Here is a 17,443-nt window from a genome sequence, read left to right on the forward strand (position 1 = left end):
TGAATTAAAAAAGTACTAGTACAATGACCACTATTTGACTGAAGAAAAAAGGTCTAAAAAAAAACAAATTGCGGAAGTGGACATAAAACCTTAAAATAATGTATGAACTATAAATGTATTCATTTAAAAGATGTTTAAAAGAGATATATTTAAATTGTTTCTACAGCACCTTCATGTGTGAGAGGCTGATTGGGAATTACTGCAGGATGAGAAGATGGAACAGCCACTTGTACCCCCACCAGGACCTGACAGCCTTCGCCTCTTCACCAGAGAATCTCTTGCTGTTCTCGAGAAACGCTTTGCAGAAGAAAAAGCCAAAAAACCAGCAAAGGACCGCAGAGATGACGATGACGAAAATGGACCCAAGCCTAACTCGAACTTGGAAGTAGGCAAAAGTTTGCCTTTTATATATGGAGACATACCACCCGGAATGGTCTCGGAACCAATGGAGGACCTCGATCCCTATTACAGCAACAAAAGGGTATGTTACTTGATGGTCATTACTGCTTCAAAGTTAAGCTAAAAAACAGTCATGTTAAAGAGTTTTTTAGCCTTTTATAAGTGGTAATATAATCCTACTAGGGTGGCAAAATGTTTTATAGTCCCTTTGCATTTTTTATACTTTTTTATACTTTATGCTACTTTAATGTTCCTTGGAGGTTTTTGTATCTTTCTTAAGAGCTGGGGCATAAGCTGTTATCAGGTTTTATTGGTGTAAGAAGCGGGATGTATGTAAAGATACATTTTTCATTGAGAACTGTTTTACCAGCCAAAAGATTTGTATATCTGTTCAAAGAATTTTGTCATTCACACACAACTGCCAAGCAACACTACCAAGCTGGTATTTTCCAGTTCAGCATTGCAGCTTTCTGTGTCCAATTTTCACCACCATTCTGGCCACTGGACTGTGAATTAGCACCATCGCATCAATGATGTATGGTCTGCTGACCATGTCATTTTCCTGGTTATATAGAGGTCTGTAAATCACAAAACTAAGGATAATTACAAATCCCTTATAGCAGTTGACATATACAATATGTACTTCAAAAGTGTATATAGAGTATTTCCCAGAATTCCAGTTTGAAGCAAAAAAAGTGTTCATAAAACAACTAAACTCTTTACTGTAGGCACAGTGAAGGACACCACAGTGGTAGTTCTGGGGAGCACAAAACATGTAGTCCTGATTAAGCAGGGTATATTCCTGCATCAAGAAATGCATCTGTGCAAAGTAGTGCAAAAGTAGTGCAAAAGTAGCAGAAGTAGAGCAGGGAGGTGATAGGTCATGTAGGGCACAATAATTATAGAACTTTAAAAAGTATGTTTAAAATGACGAAAAACAATATACTCTTCTATCTCTATAATACCATAATACCCTTTGCATGCATCATTTTTTCTCTATCGTTCATTGACAGACACAGCTCCATATCTTCTTGACCATTAGGTTATGCTGCCCCCCTACAGGAGTAGGACAGTAGGCAGGAAAAAACTTTACCACGCCTATGGAGAAGTCCCTGCAGACATACATCCACTCACTTTGCTATAGCCCTCAATTTGTTTCTACCTAGTTTAGGAGTAGGACATAGTTCCCGGCTGGGACTTCGGTCTTAGCTTGTCTTTTTTATTTTAAAGGGAACCTTTGTTAAAAATTTAATTTAAGAGAACTGCAATCAACAGCCAGCCTGGGTTTCGGACTGGATATGCTAGATCCTTAAGGTCTCCCAGCCCTGCCAGTGAGCGTGTGCAGGTTATAGCCCAGCGCTACGCTTCGCCATGACAGAGCCCCAATGGACAGGGGCTGGCCTGCGAGTGAAACACCTCGCCGGGACACACACAACCTGGTTTGGCCTAAGTCGCAGTGTACCCCTTGGCCATCAGCACCCCCACCTGAAGTGGAGAAGTATCCTGTCTGGAGTGGCGCTCACCCGATGTCGTTGATATGGTGAGTAGTGTCCCTCCATACCTCTTGCGGTTTCGGTGTGGACGTGGGCCCCTCCTTGGGATGGTCAGACCCCTGGGTTCCCTTTCATTCCCCCAGCTCCTCTAACAGTCACAGTGGTCTTTTGGCCCCAACCTCCCTCCACCCCCCCCTTCCCGGGGTTAGGTAGGAGCTGGCTTTGCCACTTGCTCCAGTAAGGGGGGGGTGGATGCGGTTGTTGCTGAGTGGACTGTCTGGATTGCACACAGGGGTCTTTGAGCAAGTTCCTGGCAACCTGGGGATTAGTGACTGGGGCAAGGATGTCTTTTGGGCTCCCTGTGGCGGTTACAGGCTTAAGGGGGAGCAGATGTTTCTTCATCTGTGGGTCTGCACCTCACGTGGCTGGATCGGGCCTAAAATTGAGGCCGCTGCTTGCGACCTACTCGCGGCTCTCAGGGTACCATGTCAAGTTGTCCGAGTACCATGTCAAGCTGTCTAAAATGCCTGACTGAGCTGACCAGTGGATGCCGACGGATCCCCTCACACGGCCGGTTCGAGCCAAAAATTGTGGCTGCGGCTTGCGGCCTATTCGTGGCTTTCTGGGTACCATGCCAAGCTGTCCAAGTACCATGCCAGGCTGTCTGAGTACCATGTCAAGCTGTCCAATGTGCCTGACTGAGCTGACCAGTGGATGTCGATGGATCGCCTTATATAGGACTGGATAGGACCGAAAATTGAGGCTTACGGCCTACTCGTGGCTGTCTGGGTACCATGCCAAGCTGTGTGAGTACTATGTCAAGCTGTCTGAAGTGCCTGACTGAGCTGACCGACTTTGGGGCCTACTTAAGGCTGGCTAACCGAGCTGCTGACTAGGTGGTTTGAGATGCTGACCAGGGTGATAGAGCAGCAGGTGGGCACCTGCCCTTCCCCCCTTCCTCAGAGGGGTAGACGTATGGACTGCCTAGCACCCCCTTTGAACCGGGGGGCGCCATGGGGACATTGTTGTGTGAGGGTACCCTGTGTACGTGTCTGCATTATGACTGGCCCCCTCTTCCCCATTATAGGGGGCTATGTCCTCTTATGTCATTTATGGTCTTTAGCCAGCATCTCCTCGCGGGACTGTGGTCAGCGACCTCCCCTGCTTGTTATGCTCTCAGGGTGAGCTTAGCATATAGTGACTCTATTGAGTCGGCGTCCACGCACTTCGGGTGCTCTGCAGTGAGGATCAATCCTTTTTTACTGCACATGCGCATGCAAAGGCACTGGTGGATGCACTGATTGTATCGGTGAAGAAAATTTTAACATTGGGGGCCCCGGTTTCCTCTGGGCCCGCATATCTCCTAAAGGTGGCAAAGGTACTCTCTTTTCCTGCCTACTGTGACAAAATTGTTGCACGTCAGTGCCATTGTTCTAAACGCAATAATGGTAACCACTTATGGTGTGGCTAAAAAGCTGATCTACGGATCAGGCTTCGAAAAAGGCTCTACAGATCTCCCCTTTACGGGGGACTGCCTTTTTGGGTCTTTGTTGGAATCCGCTAAGGTCAAGTCACCGCGTAATAGATGAGGCCCCTTTTTTCAGCAAACAGGTGGCCTTCGGCACGCAGGAGCAAGGGGGGATTGTGACGGTTTTCTCTCGGGAACGCTTTCAGGCATTCTATTCAAACCTGTTTACTGTGCCCAGAAAAGAAGGCAAAGTACATCCAATTCTGGACCTTAAGGCTCTGAACTGCCTTGTTCGGGTAAAGAAGTTTAGAATGGAATCCATTTGAACGGTAGTGGTGTCTCTACACTAAGGAGACTTTTTGGCCTCTATAGATATCAAGGATGCATATCTACACATCCCTATCTTAGCTGGACACCAGCATTTTCTTTGCTTCGCTGTAAGAGAGGAGCATTATCAATTTGTAGCGTTACCTTTTGGTCTCGCCTCCGCCCCCAGGGTCTTTACCAAGGTGCTGGTTCCGGTGTTGGCATTACTGCGCCAACGGGGTATTTCAGTACTGGGATACCTGGATGATCTCCTATTGAGGGCGGTCTCTCATTCAGCCCTGTTGGGCGACTTGATGATCACTGTACAGACTCTGCAAGAGTTCAGTTGGAACATCAATTTAAAAAAATCTGCCCTAATACCTTCATTAAGACTGGATTATCTGGGCCTGACTCTGGATTCCACTTTGGCGAGGGCCTTTCTTCCTCTGGACAAACTGCACAAAGTGCAGGGGGCGATCCATTTGCTGTTGGCAAGCAATCTGTCCTCTCTGTGGACTTGCATGCAGGCCTTGGGTCTTATGGTGTCAACCTTCGAGGCGGTTCTGTTTGCTCAGTTCCACACGAGACTCTTTGAAAGAGAGATTCTCGTCAAATGGAACAAAGATCCAAAGTCCTAGGATACTTTGATTCGGTTGAGTCACAACACAAAGACTGCTCTACTATGGTGGCTTCACTCTTTAGTCCTTCCTTCCATTGTATTGGACAGTGGTAACCACGGACGCCAGCCTGTCAGGCTGGGGAGGAGTGCTGGAGAAGTTCTGCGCCCAGGGGTCCTAGACAGTAGACGAGTCAAAACTTCAGATAAAATACTTTGTAGCTCAAAGCGATAAAGCTTTGCCTGAGCCACTGGACAAATCGTCTGCAAGATTGTCCGCTTCGGATTCAATCAGACAATGGCCGTGGCTTACATCAATCCTCATGGGGGCACCAAGAGTGTCTTGGCGGCACGGGAGGTGGCCGAGATCCTGGATTGGGCGGAAAATCTTGTTCCAGCCCTCTCTGCTGTGCACATCCCAGGGGTGGAGAACTGGCAGGCGGATTACCTGAGTCGTCAGGTGTTGGATCAGGGGGAGTGGTCCCTACACCCGGAGGTGTTTCATCTCTTGTGTGTTCGGTGGGGGACACCCGACATCGACCTGTTTGCTTCTCGACTCAACAAAAAGGTTCAGAGGTTCGTTGCCAGGTCTCGTGATCCTCTGGCCGACCCACAGATGCACTGGTGGCTCCTTAGGGTCAATATCGGCTGATTTATGCATTCCCTCCACCAAAACTTCTGCCGAGGCTTCTTCGCAGGATAGAAGTGGAAGGGGTTCCAGTCTTTCTGTTGTCCCCAGACTGGCCTCACCGGTCTTGGTACACAGACCTGATAAGGTTGGTCGCCGATGCTCCCTGGAGACTTCCTCTCAGTGAAGATCTGCTGTCTCAACGACCGATCTTCCATCCTGCTTTACAGTCACTGGCTTTAACGGCGTGGTTTTTAAAAGCCAGGTATTGAAGGATAAAGGTCTTTCATATTCAGTGATTCCTACACTACTGAAGACCAGGAAGTCTACTTCCAGGAGGATCTATCATCGTACGTGAAAATCGTACATTTCATGGTGTGAATCCTTGAAGGTGCACCTTTGCTTGTCCTCAGTGGCTAGGGTTTTGACTTTTCTTCAAAAAGGTGTTGAACAGCGGTTGGCTCTGGTCACTATCATAGGCCAAGTGTCGGCTCTGGCTGTGTTTTTCCAACGCCCTTTATCTACGCATGCCCTAATTCACACTTTTATTCAGTAGGTTCGCCATATGGCTCCCCGGAGGCGATCCCCGCTACCTCCGTGGGATCTGAATTTGGTATTATCTGTTCTTCAAAAACCTCCCTTTTTTGTAGCGAATGGCGTCTTCAGGAGCGACGTCATTGATGACTAAATGAGTAGGGCTTAATTACGTCATTTCCGCATCACTGGAACGCAGATCCGGCGGATGGCTCGCATAGCGTCCCGGAAGTCACGCGAAAGAGGATAAGCTCGCTTGTTTACCTGTATTGAATGTGAGTACTACTCTTATTTTATAATAAAGGAAATTACTTTTAATCAGTACTTCACTATATGAGGCTCTTTTTCTCCTGTATATGACCCTGGTATTATTTTTGATGGATATGAACCGTACTTGAGGCCCATTTGAATATATTATATACTGTATATGGGAAAGAGGATTCAGGATTTACCATTGAAGTGATCGGCACACAGGATAACACCTTACTGAGGGCATATCTTATTGCCAACACGCTGGTTACCCCTGCAGGGGTGCCGACTTCTGGTGAGTGCGGGAGAAATTGAAGGGGGAGCACTGTTTCCTCACCCCGGCACCCAAACACCTGGATCACCTCAAGAGTCACCTATCGATTTGGCACTCCAATCATTTTGTGAACTTTATGGACTTTTTCTGCCCAACTTTCTGCGATTTTTTATGTAGTCAATTTTTGGCCAATTCTTTGTTTGTTGCTTTTACATTTTTTCACGGGTCCTTCTACCAATTTTATGTTTGGTAGGACCTATTGCACTCAATCACTTTTCCTTGAGATATCTATTCACCACCACTAATAGTTTTTTGGCCATCTTCTAGTCTCACTGGTCCATTTCAGGACCTCCCTGCACTTGATCACTTTTTTCCCGAATTTTATATTTATTCCATATCAATCTATATTGGAATCACTTATTCTTTTATTTACCAGCCCTTGCTGATACACTTGAATATTTCCTTCACTGATATTCTGTTCATATTTCTGAACGACCAATATATAGTCTTCTGGACACCCTTTTTTCACTTCACTTGGTCACCTATAGTTCACCAAGCACTTTACATATATTTATTTATTTATTCACCGTTTATATTATTGCACTTTATATTTATAATATTTTATACATGGTTTATTATTTCTGTATATGATTGTACCATTATTGTGATATTAAGTACTCATTATACCATCAAACCTATAGGCAGCGCCAATAACCTAACCACCCCTACTATGGATCTGCATCTGTCAATGAAGTTCAGAGAAAAGGATATTACAGCAAGTCAAAAATCCAGTTATTCCATACTCTTTCTATACTTTAAAGTGGTATTAAACCCAAAATCAAACATTTTTATATTGCAGCTTACCAATCCATGGTTGTAATGCCTTCTATTTTCTTCTATTTTCATCTGGTGATCCAGTCAGTAAATCTATTGTTTTTCAAAAGAACAAGTTCTCCAGCAGAATGTAACCATTACAAAGATGAGGCAAACCATTTAATACTTGCATGGATGCTTACAATGATCAGTTTTTATTTATTTTTATAAAGCCTTTATCTTAAAAGGAAAAAAGATGTTTCCTGTGACTGCTTATAAAGTATTAGCTGGAGTTCGGCTTCAATTTAGTAGTGTAATTAAATCTGCCAGTCAATCTAACACTCCCCCCCCCCCCCCCAGACTGACAATGCTGCTGTCTAAAGGTGCCCTCTGTGCTCACTCATCCAGAGTAGGGGCACTCTAATACAGAGGGTGTGCTATTGGCCAGATCACTAGGTGAAAACAAAGGGAAAAAGCCTAGGAAAAGAAAACTGATGCAGCCACCACATCTAATGACTAGCAAGCTCATATTTTTGGTTTTGGGTATAACACTGCATTCATTTCAATTGAAAGATATACGCAGTACATATATGTAACTGCTCCAATGGATTTGGCATAATTCATATCATTTGCATAGATGTGGACTGGTGTGTTGTAGAGATGCATGCAGTGTTGTAAATGTCCATGTGTAATTAAAAGCGGAGTTCACCCAAAAGTGGAACTCCCGCTTTAAAGCCTCCTGACCGCCTGACATGGCACATTTGGCATGTTATTTTTTGGGGAGGGGAGCTGGTACCTAGATTTGACATGTACCGCTCCCACTTCAGCACTGGCAGCCTAGGCGGCTCGAGCGGAAGTTCTTCTCTCCTCCTCCCTCCCTGCAATATTCTTGGACATATCACAGGTACCAGAAGATTGCCCATCTACTCAGGGCGTGCAGCAAGACTTGAGCATGCACAGTACGCACCCAGCTGTGAAGCCGCAAGCTGTCACAGCCGGGTGCCCACAGTAGAGATGCCAGTGCCCCGGGGAGAAGAGGGGGAGAACCGAGGCTCCCGCCAGCTGCATCAAGGACCGTGGGACAGGTGAGTGTGTGTTTATGAAAAGTCAGCAGCTACACTTTTTGTAGCTGCTGACTTTTAATAAACACCATAACGGGTGGAACTCTGCTTTATGAGTCGGGCTTAAAGTTCTTTCATGAAAACTTTTGTCTTCGTTTTGAATAGGATAGGGTCAGGAAGACTTGAGACCCTTGTCAGGCTTATGTTGCTGTCTATGGTTCCACTGAGGAAATGCACCATTTCTGCTTGTCCTGGTGACCATTGTGTGAGAAGAAAGTGAGAGGAAATCCAAAATTTTACAGTAGTCATCAAAATAGGGGGTTAACAAAAAAAACCCTAATAGGGATACCTGTTCTGGTGACTTTTCCGTAGCTCCCAACAGTTCCTGATTTTTGGGGACTGTCCCTGATTTGGAACAAAGTCCCTCTGTCCCTCTTTCCTCCTCATTTGTCCCTCATTTTAGTCTGGTCTATATTATTGTAAATAAAATGCACTATTTTATTTATCTTTCAAAAAGTGTTTCCCAGTGCTAAACCTTTCATCCAAAGTCTAAATGGCTGCTTTTGTAAATGTCAAAAGCCAATAGAAAGGAATAGTAGTGTCTATCCACTTGCCGACTGCCGACAGTAATCCTACTACGGCAGTACGGCTCCCCTGGGTCCAGCGATGTAGACCTATGTTGCTGGACTCCTAGTGGTTTTGGCGGCGCGTTTAGACACAGCGGGAGCCGGGCTGGAGGAGGAGAGGCCGCGATCGCCGCCTCTCTTCCCCGATCGTCGGGGAAAGTGTGAGAAGATCTGCCTGCTTATGTAAACAAAGCAGGTGGATCTTCTCAGTGACAGACAGGGAGAGATCACAGAATTCAGCATAGCTGAACCTGCGATCTGTCTGTGTCACAGAAACCCCACCTCCCCCCCCCCCCACACATCAGTAAGCATGAGGCATATATTTAACCCTTTGATCACCCATAGGGTTAGCCCCTTCCCTGCCAATCAGTGGCGTAGCGTGGGTTGTCAGCGCCCGGGGCAAGGTAAGTAATTTGCGCCCCCTACACAAATCTACTAGACCACTACACTGACACCTACAGAGACCTACCTTATACCTACACTGACCTACCTGACCATTACAGAGACCTACCTTTTACCTACACTGACACCTTCACTGACACCTACAATGACCCCCCCCCCACACTGACACCTTCACTGACAACTACACTGACCCCCCCATACACTGACACCTACACTGACCCATCTACACTGACCCCCCTTACACTGACAACTTCACTGACCACCCCTACATTCCCACATACACTGAGGCCTACACTGACACCTACAATGACCCCCCCCACACTGACACCTTCACTGACAACTACACTGACCCCCCCATACACTGACACCTACACTGACCCATCTACACTGACCCCCCTTACACTGACAACTTCACTGACCACCCCTACATTCCCACATACACTGAGGCCTACACTGACAACTACACTGACCCCCCCCTAACACTGACACCACACACTGACTCCCCTACACTGACCCCCCTACACCAAGACCTACACTGACCCCCATACACTGATACCCCCTACACTGACCCCCGCATACACTGACACCCACCCATACACTGACACCTACACTGACCCCCCCCATACACTGACACCTACACTGACCCCCCCATACACTGACACCCCCTACACTGACACCCCCATACACTGACCCCCCCATACACTGACCCCCACTACACTGACCCACACACTGAACCCCCCATACACTGACACCCCCACTGACCCCTCATACACTGACACCCCCTACACTGACACCACACACCGACTCCCCTACACTGACCCCCCTACACTAAGACCTACACTGACCCCCCTTACACTGACACCACACACCGACTCCCCTACACTGACCCCCCTACACTAAGACCTACACTGACCCCCCTTACACTGACACCACACACCGACTCCCCTACACTGACCCCCCTACACTAGACCTACACTGACCCCCTTAAACTGACAACTACACTGACCCCCTTCACTGACCCCCACCCATACACTGACACCAACACTGACCCCCCCATACACTGATACCTACACTGACCCCTACACTGACCCCCCTATACACTGACACCCCCATACACTGACCCTTGCACTAACCCCCCCATACACTGACACTTGCACTAACCCCCCCATACACTGACACCTCTACACTGACACCCCCATACACTGAAACCTACATGGACCCCTACACTGACCCCCCCTATACACTGACACCTACAATTACCCCCCCCCCCATACACTGACACCTACACCGACCCCCCCATACACTGACACCCCCTACACACTGGCCCCTCCCCATACACTGACACCCCCTACACACTGCCCCCCCATACACTGACACCTACACTGACCCCCCCATACACTGACACCCCCCTACACTGACACCTACACTGACCCCCCCCATACACTGACACCCCCCTACACTGACCCCCCCCCCATACACTAACACCCCCCTACACTGACCTATCTCCCCCCTCCCATGTCCACTTCCCTGGGCTCCCGGAGCAGCACATCACTCACCTCTTTCTGTGTCCAGACACTGGGGACTTGAGGAGGCGATCTGGAGCAGAGGAGAGAGCAGCAGCAGCAGCCAGCGTGGAGGCAGCCGGTCCAGACAGCAGGGAGAGACTCCAAGAGCGGCGCTGCACATGCACAGAGCCACCGGTGTTGGCTGCCATCTTCACCCACGACCAGCCCCGCCCCCTGGCCGCACATGACACCTTCAGCGTCCGCCGCTCGTCCTGCACAAACAGGCAGTAAAGGAGCCAAGTGCAGGAAAGAGCGGGCGGGCGCCGGACGAGCACTGTCACAATAAAGGGATGGGGACACTATTATCTTGCGGATGACGGGCGTGGAATGCGCCCCCCTAAATGTTGCGCCCGGTGCGAGTGGCCCCCTCTGCACCCCCCACGCTACGCCACTGCTGCCAATGTCATCATTACAGTAGCAGTGCATATTTATAGCACTGATTACTGTAGTAATGTCACTGGTCCCCCCAAAATGTCAAAAATATCCGATCTGTCCGCCGCAATGTCGCAGTCCCACAAAAAATCGCAGATCGCCGCCATTACTAGTAAAAAAAAAAACAATAGAAATGACATAAATCTTTCCCGTAGATAGTAAGCGCGATAGCTTTTGCGCAAACCAATCAAAATACGCTTATTGTAATTTGTTTTACCAAAAATATGTAGCAGAAAACAAATTTGCCTAAAATGTTAAAAATTTTTATTTTTTTTGGGAATGTTATATAGCAGAATGTGAAAAATACTGTTTTTTTTTTTTTTCAAAATTGTCGCTCTTTTTTTGTTTATAATCGCACAGGTGATCAAATACCACCAAAAGAAAGCTCTATTTGTGAGAAAAAAAGGACGTCAATTTTATTTGGGTACAGCTTCGCTTAACTGCGAAATTGTCCGTTAAAGTAACAAAATAGGGCCTGGTCAGGAAGGGGGTCAAAACTTCCGGTCTTAAAGTGGCTATTTAGGGACTGGCTAAAAAAGATTAGCAGATTATTACTATTAGCACATCTTTCTACCTTCTGCTCTACTACAAAATAAGCTCTTGTGCCTTTTTTGGGCGTCATGCGTCCCGTGATTCTGTTTGCGTGATGTTACCTCGATCCGGCAGGCGGAAATTGCGGCAACATCGCACAGCGTTTGGGGTGCCAGTGCAAATCATGGGCATCACACATGCGTCCCACGATTTGCAATGATTTCCGGATCGCGGGCAGAATCGCGGTGATTCTGCCCGTGATCCGCTACGCCCACAGGTGAACGCAGCCTTAGGGCAGTTTGGGGTGCTATGGTGAGCCGATTCGATGGTTCAATGGGCCACTTGACTGGACTTGCCCCCCCAGGCCTAAGGTTTCCAGCCCTCCCCTGACTACAGAATTGAAATGCTTTCCATCTTTAAAGTATACACATACACTCATTTACTTTTTCTTTAATAAGCAGTTTTCTATGTAGTTCAGAGAGCTTATTTTGACAGAGACCAACGATTGGCTTGGATGCTAGACACCATTTCACAGTAATTGGCAAGTCAATTTCATAGGGACAGGCTAAAAAAGATTAACAGATTAGCACTACTACTAGGTATCTTCCTACCTTCTGCTCTCCTACAGAATTTATATGCTCTCCATCCTATAGGTATACACATACCACTCATTTGCTCTTCCCTTTTTTTTTTTTATATACTTTTCAAACAACAAAGGTCAATTTTTTTGGTCTCCCATGGGCCATTAGTGAGTGGGCATGTGCACCCCTGTTTCTAGTTTTTTCAATAACCTGTGGTAACCTGTAAAGTTTTTAAGCTTTAAGGTGTCGCCTATAGATAGTAAAATTTACATCATTTGTCGCTGTTGCATCAGGGTGTAAAATTTTAAAGCAAACTATTTACTCAGCATAACATCATCTTTTACATTTTATCAAACAATTGGGTGTTATTATGTTGTGTTTTTGTGCATTAAAATTTAAAAAAGTTAATTTTTTTCTCAAAAAAAACTGCATTTGAAAAGCAGCTGCACAAATACTGTGACCTAAAAAATTGCAACACCCATCAATTTATTCTCTAGTGCCTCTGCTTTGATGGAATAAATAATGTTTGAGGGTTCTAAGAAACTTTCTAGCAAAAGAGTACAGATTATTACATGTAAACAAAAAGTGCCAGAAAAGGCCTGGTCTTAAAGGCTTTTAGCCCGTATTCACACCTGAGCAATATGTAGATTAAAGCTCAAGGCCCTAAAATGCTCAACAACAAAAATCTCATGCTTTAAAATTGTGCTTGTTCACATAAGGCCCATTTCACATGGGACAGACTGTGGATGTGATCCCCTTACTCAGCACGGGATCCCCGCTGGACAGGCAGATGACAGGTATGTGTCCGCTCCAGACACAGACCGCTCTCCTCTATGGGTGGCCGAATGTAATTGGACTGCCTATCCATTTACCCCCAACTGCCATCCAATCCACTGGATGGAAGGAGAATGATCCCCATCCTTCTCTTTTTGGCGGAATCGGATTGGATGTCCGTTTACACCTGCCATTCCATAGAGAAGAAGAATGAAACATCTGTGTGAAAGGGGCCTATGAGTGCTCCTCATGTCACATGCCTGACGAAGGGGTCCTGTGCGGCTCCGAAACGCTGCACTATATTTTTTTGATGTGATCTTATCTTGAATAATGTTTTTGGACTGCTTTTGCAAAATCCTTGGTGTGCTGGCGAATATGTATCTACTTGTAACTAATCCAGTTGTCAAGTGGTGATCGCTTCAGCACCCAGTACACACGAGCCTACAAACCAGGAAGGTGTGCGATAGGAATATGAACTATATAATATATACGCTTACAGAGGTGGTCACAGATTAATGGCGTGAAGCCACCGGCTCTGCTAAGTGCATTTTGACACGGACCTATCCAGGCACCACCACAATGGAAGGTCAATCAGAGCTAAAGAAACCTTTAGCAACCTCTGTAGGAACCTTAGGGTTCCATTAAACCTTGGTTGAGAATTGCTTGGTTAGACCCTTTGTCAAGTTTTTATTGCTGTCTGCGACCCCGCTGCAGAGATGTACCCTTTTATTAGCCGTAATGAACAGGACAGAAAGTGATAGGAAATCAAAAACTTTGAGTTTTCACCAGGACACCTGTTCCTGTGACAAGTGTCTACGATGGCAATTGAATTAATTTTGGAGAAATGTATTCTCATTTCCTGTTTGAACTTCAAGGTAGTTCTACCCAGCAGGTCAAAGGCAGAACAAATTATTTAAAATGTATATAAATTAATAAATGATATTTAATATGTAAGGCTGATTCAGACTGTTTAGGTACATAACCAAATGATTGTTATTGTTTCCTATGTTAAAATGCGTTGCATTGAGGCAACCCATTCATTTTGAACTGCAACACAGTTTTCAAAAGAATTGCCACATGTTTGGCTAACATTGTGCACCACAATGTCCACATGGTTTGCATCTGTGAGTTGTAGTATGCTAAATCACATAGGCATTGTGGTGTGGTGAGTATATAAGTACAGATGATCCCACAACTCTTTGCATTTAATTCCAGTTGCTCATGGTTATTTTGTATCACAGTAAGGAGGTTTTTCTTGCTTTTTATGGCCGTGCTCACACTTGAGTGATGCTACCATCATGGGCGTCCGCAGAACTTTTTTCAGGAGGGGCATCATTTTAAGATCACTCATGCTCCGCCCCCTTTCAGCAATGTCATGAAGCAGAGGTGCTTAGTCATTATACTTATTTTGAGTATTTATTTTTAAAGAGCAAACAGCAGCATTTATTTTACAGTAAAAGCATTTGTTAACCTAAAAAAAATAAAAATTGATCATGTTCCCTTAAAGCATGTTATAGAGCACAGTGCTTTGCTGTGTTATTTGGCCCCTTCTATCACATGAAATACCTGGCTGATCCTGCCTGACTATGTCCTCCCCTCTGTAAACTGACCACGGTATACCATGACTGCTGAGCCCTGACACCATGGTTAGTTTACGTGCCTCAGTCATCCGCAGCCCTCCTGTCCTCCTCTGTCCTCTCTCCCCCCTCCCTACCTGTCTGCTCCTGTGTCAGTGCCCGCCTCTCCCCCTCCCCTCCCCTCCCCTCCTGCTGCTGTAGTTTCATTTAAAGTTTCATATCCTGTCTACAGTCTGTTTAAAAATCCTGTGTGCCCCTGTGTATGTGTTTTATAAAAATAAGCCATTCTTTACAAGTTTTCAGAGCGCCACTCTCCGCTCACGTGACCCGTCGCCTCTCTCCTCTTTTCCTTTCACCTTCAACTCTTCCTCCCCTTCCGACTGACATCAGTGAGGAATCCTCAGCCCCGCCTGCGGCAGGCAGCTGTCAGACATGGAGAGGAAAGAGCCGATGGGTCACGAGAGCAGCGCCCGGCCCTCTCAAAACTGGTAAAGAACGGTTTATTTTTTTAAAACACATACACAGACACACAGGATTATTAAACAGACCAGACAGGATGGTATAAAGTGGCCTAATAACCACTTGAAAGGGGAAGTTGAGATTCCAGAGGGTGGCATTTGCCCCCCCCCCCCCTGCCTTTACCTGCAGACGCCCATGGCTACCGCATTGTGTTTTTTTGCGATTTTCTTTAGCGCATTTTTGGAGCTGCACAATTAATTTGAATGGGCCTGCCTCCACTCCAAAAACACGCTAAAAAAATGTCAAAAAACATAGTGCAGTACCAAATTTTGGCACTAACCCAAACGCGTTTTGTATCAAGCTTTTGTGCACTTTTTTGTGCATTTTGTCACATAGAAAATGCATTGAAAAATGGACGCTGCTACTTGCATTTTGGGTGCCATTAAGAACTAATAGCACTGCAAGGCTTTGTGCATTTTAGTGCATTTTTCATGCATTTGCAGGAACATTGGCAGAAACGTAGCTTCTGCACGCGTTTCTTCTTCGCCCAGGGCCTAGGAAGACAAGATACATTGGTTTACAAATATGTAAATGTAAAAATTACCCAACATTACTTTTCCCCTATATATTTGAGGTGAGTTCAGTGCTTTCACTGCATTTGTCCTGGCCTTAGATAAATCATAGATAAACCCAGCAAAATAACCTGGGGGGTAATGGGGTTGCATGGTTTACTAAAAGAAGTCATTAGGTTCTGTAGGTGCCACCAGCCCCCATTTTGGTGGACTGTTAAATAGAAGTTTAGCTCTGCCATACATTTTTAAGTTTTCTTAAAAATCATAATATAACTCAAATGGCTGGATCTTTTACAAATGGATATCATCATTAAAATGTGCCCACAGTGGCATGATGTCTAAGTGAAGTTTGATAAAATCATGTTAGAAGGAATGAAACTAAGGGACCTTTGTGTGTTTGCATATGTACAGTGTTATTAAGACAAGTAAAGTTTTATTTAGATATTGTTCCTCAGGTACTCCAGTTTCTAACTGTAGCATCCTCCTAGCTAGTGTAGATTGCCAGGTAAATTTAGTTTAGCTCATCTGTAGTGGAGGAGGCATTGATAGCTTTTGTCTTCTCAGTGTCTCACAGGGTGCTGATCTGATTGCTTTCCGCTGCATTCTAGAGGATTCTAGAATCATAGTTGGAGGAAAAATAGAGAGGAAGCCGGAATATTTATGGAGATCCAGCCAATCCCTGGGAAGGGGTATCCAGTAGGTGGCTGAAGAGCCCATAAACAGGGGCATGAAGCAGGAAAGATAGCCTGTTCCAGTCCTGCTTAGCTGGGGAAATATATTGTTTTTTTTTTTGTTTTTTTTTTAAATTAAGAATTGTCTGAATTATTTTGTTTATAGCACAAAAAATAAAAATCACAGAGGTGATCAAATAGCACCAAAAGAAAGCTCTATTTGTGGGAAAAAAGGATATAATTATTTTTTTCCGGTACAGTGTCGCATGACCCCGCAATTGTCAGTTAAAATAATGCAGTGCTGAATCGCAAAAAATGGCCTAGTCATTAACCACTTTACGACCAGCCACATAGACCTACATCGGCTGACTTTGCGTGATTGTACCGGGATGATGCCTCTAGCTAGCTAATGTTTTTTTAGAGCCGGCGGTTGGCTTTCCGACGGTAATACCGATGCGGCTTGGGAGCCGCTCGATCGTTACCCCGGCTAGCGGGAGGGGACGTCCCACGGGAGACCCGAGCACCCAGCCGGTGCATCCGCCGGCTGGATGGAGTCCCGATCTAAGCCAGATGCGGCTTCGATCGGGTCTCCGATGACGTAACCCGGAGGCAGCGTCCATGACGTCCATGACGTTACTCGGCTGCTAAAGGCGGCAGTTTTAAAAAGTGAGTGTATTAAAAAATGCAGTTTTCGACGTTTTGAATACATGGAAGTGTAGTGGAGGGGTCTAGGGTCTTTTAGACCCTCCATAAAGAGTACCTGTCACTGCATATTGGTGTCACAAGGGATGTTTACATTGCTTGTGACAGCAATAAAAGTGATCAGATTTTTTTTTTTTTTTAAAAAAAACCTGTGTTAAAATGTAAAAAAAATAAATGAATTGGAAAAAAAAAATGTTTAGCCGCCCTGTCGCGTGGAGCTCGCGCATGAAAGAAAACGTATACTGAAGTCGCGCCGCAAATGAAATCGCTGTTCAAACCACACATGTGAGATATCGCCGCGATTGCCAGCGTGAGCAATAATTTTAAAAAAAGAGCTACACTCTAACTCTAAACTGGTAACCGTTAAAAAAAATGTTAAAGCGTCGCCTATGGAGATTTTTATTGACCGTAGTTTGTCGCCATTCTGCGGGTGTGCGCAATTTTAAACCGTAACATGTTGGTTATCTATTTACTCGGGGTGACATCATCTTTCACAATATAAAAAAAAAAAATGGGCTAACTTTACTGTTTAGTTTTTTTAAATGCAGTGAAATGTAATTTTTCGTAATTTTTCCCAAAAAATGGTGTTTGAAAGACCGCTGCGCAAATACCGCGTGACAAAGAATATTGCAATGACCGCCATTTTATTCTCCAGAGTATTTGCTAAAAAAAAAATGTATATATATATATATATATATATATATATACAG

At 45.4% G+C, this 17,443-nt stretch overlaps 1 protein-coding gene across 1 annotated transcript in view; it reads left to right on the top strand.

Annotated features, from left to right (window-relative positions):
* The window catches only part of LOC309558200 (sodium channel protein type 2 subunit alpha-like), a 218,850-nt gene that overhangs the window by 45,646 nt on the left and 155,761 nt on the right, over positions 1–17,443 (top strand). Inside the window, 1 exon segment of the mRNA XM_082261220.1 lies at positions 167–481. Within this exon segment, the coding sequence (XP_082117346.1) occupies positions 215–481 (267 nt within the window). The 5' untranslated portion in view covers positions 167–214.

This window comes from Pelophylax lessonae (assembly GCF_965119305.1).
Source record: "Pelophylax lessonae genome assembly, chromosome: 6".
Classification (NCBI taxonomy): domain Eukaryota; kingdom Metazoa; phylum Chordata; class Amphibia; order Anura; family Ranidae; genus Pelophylax; species Pelophylax lessonae.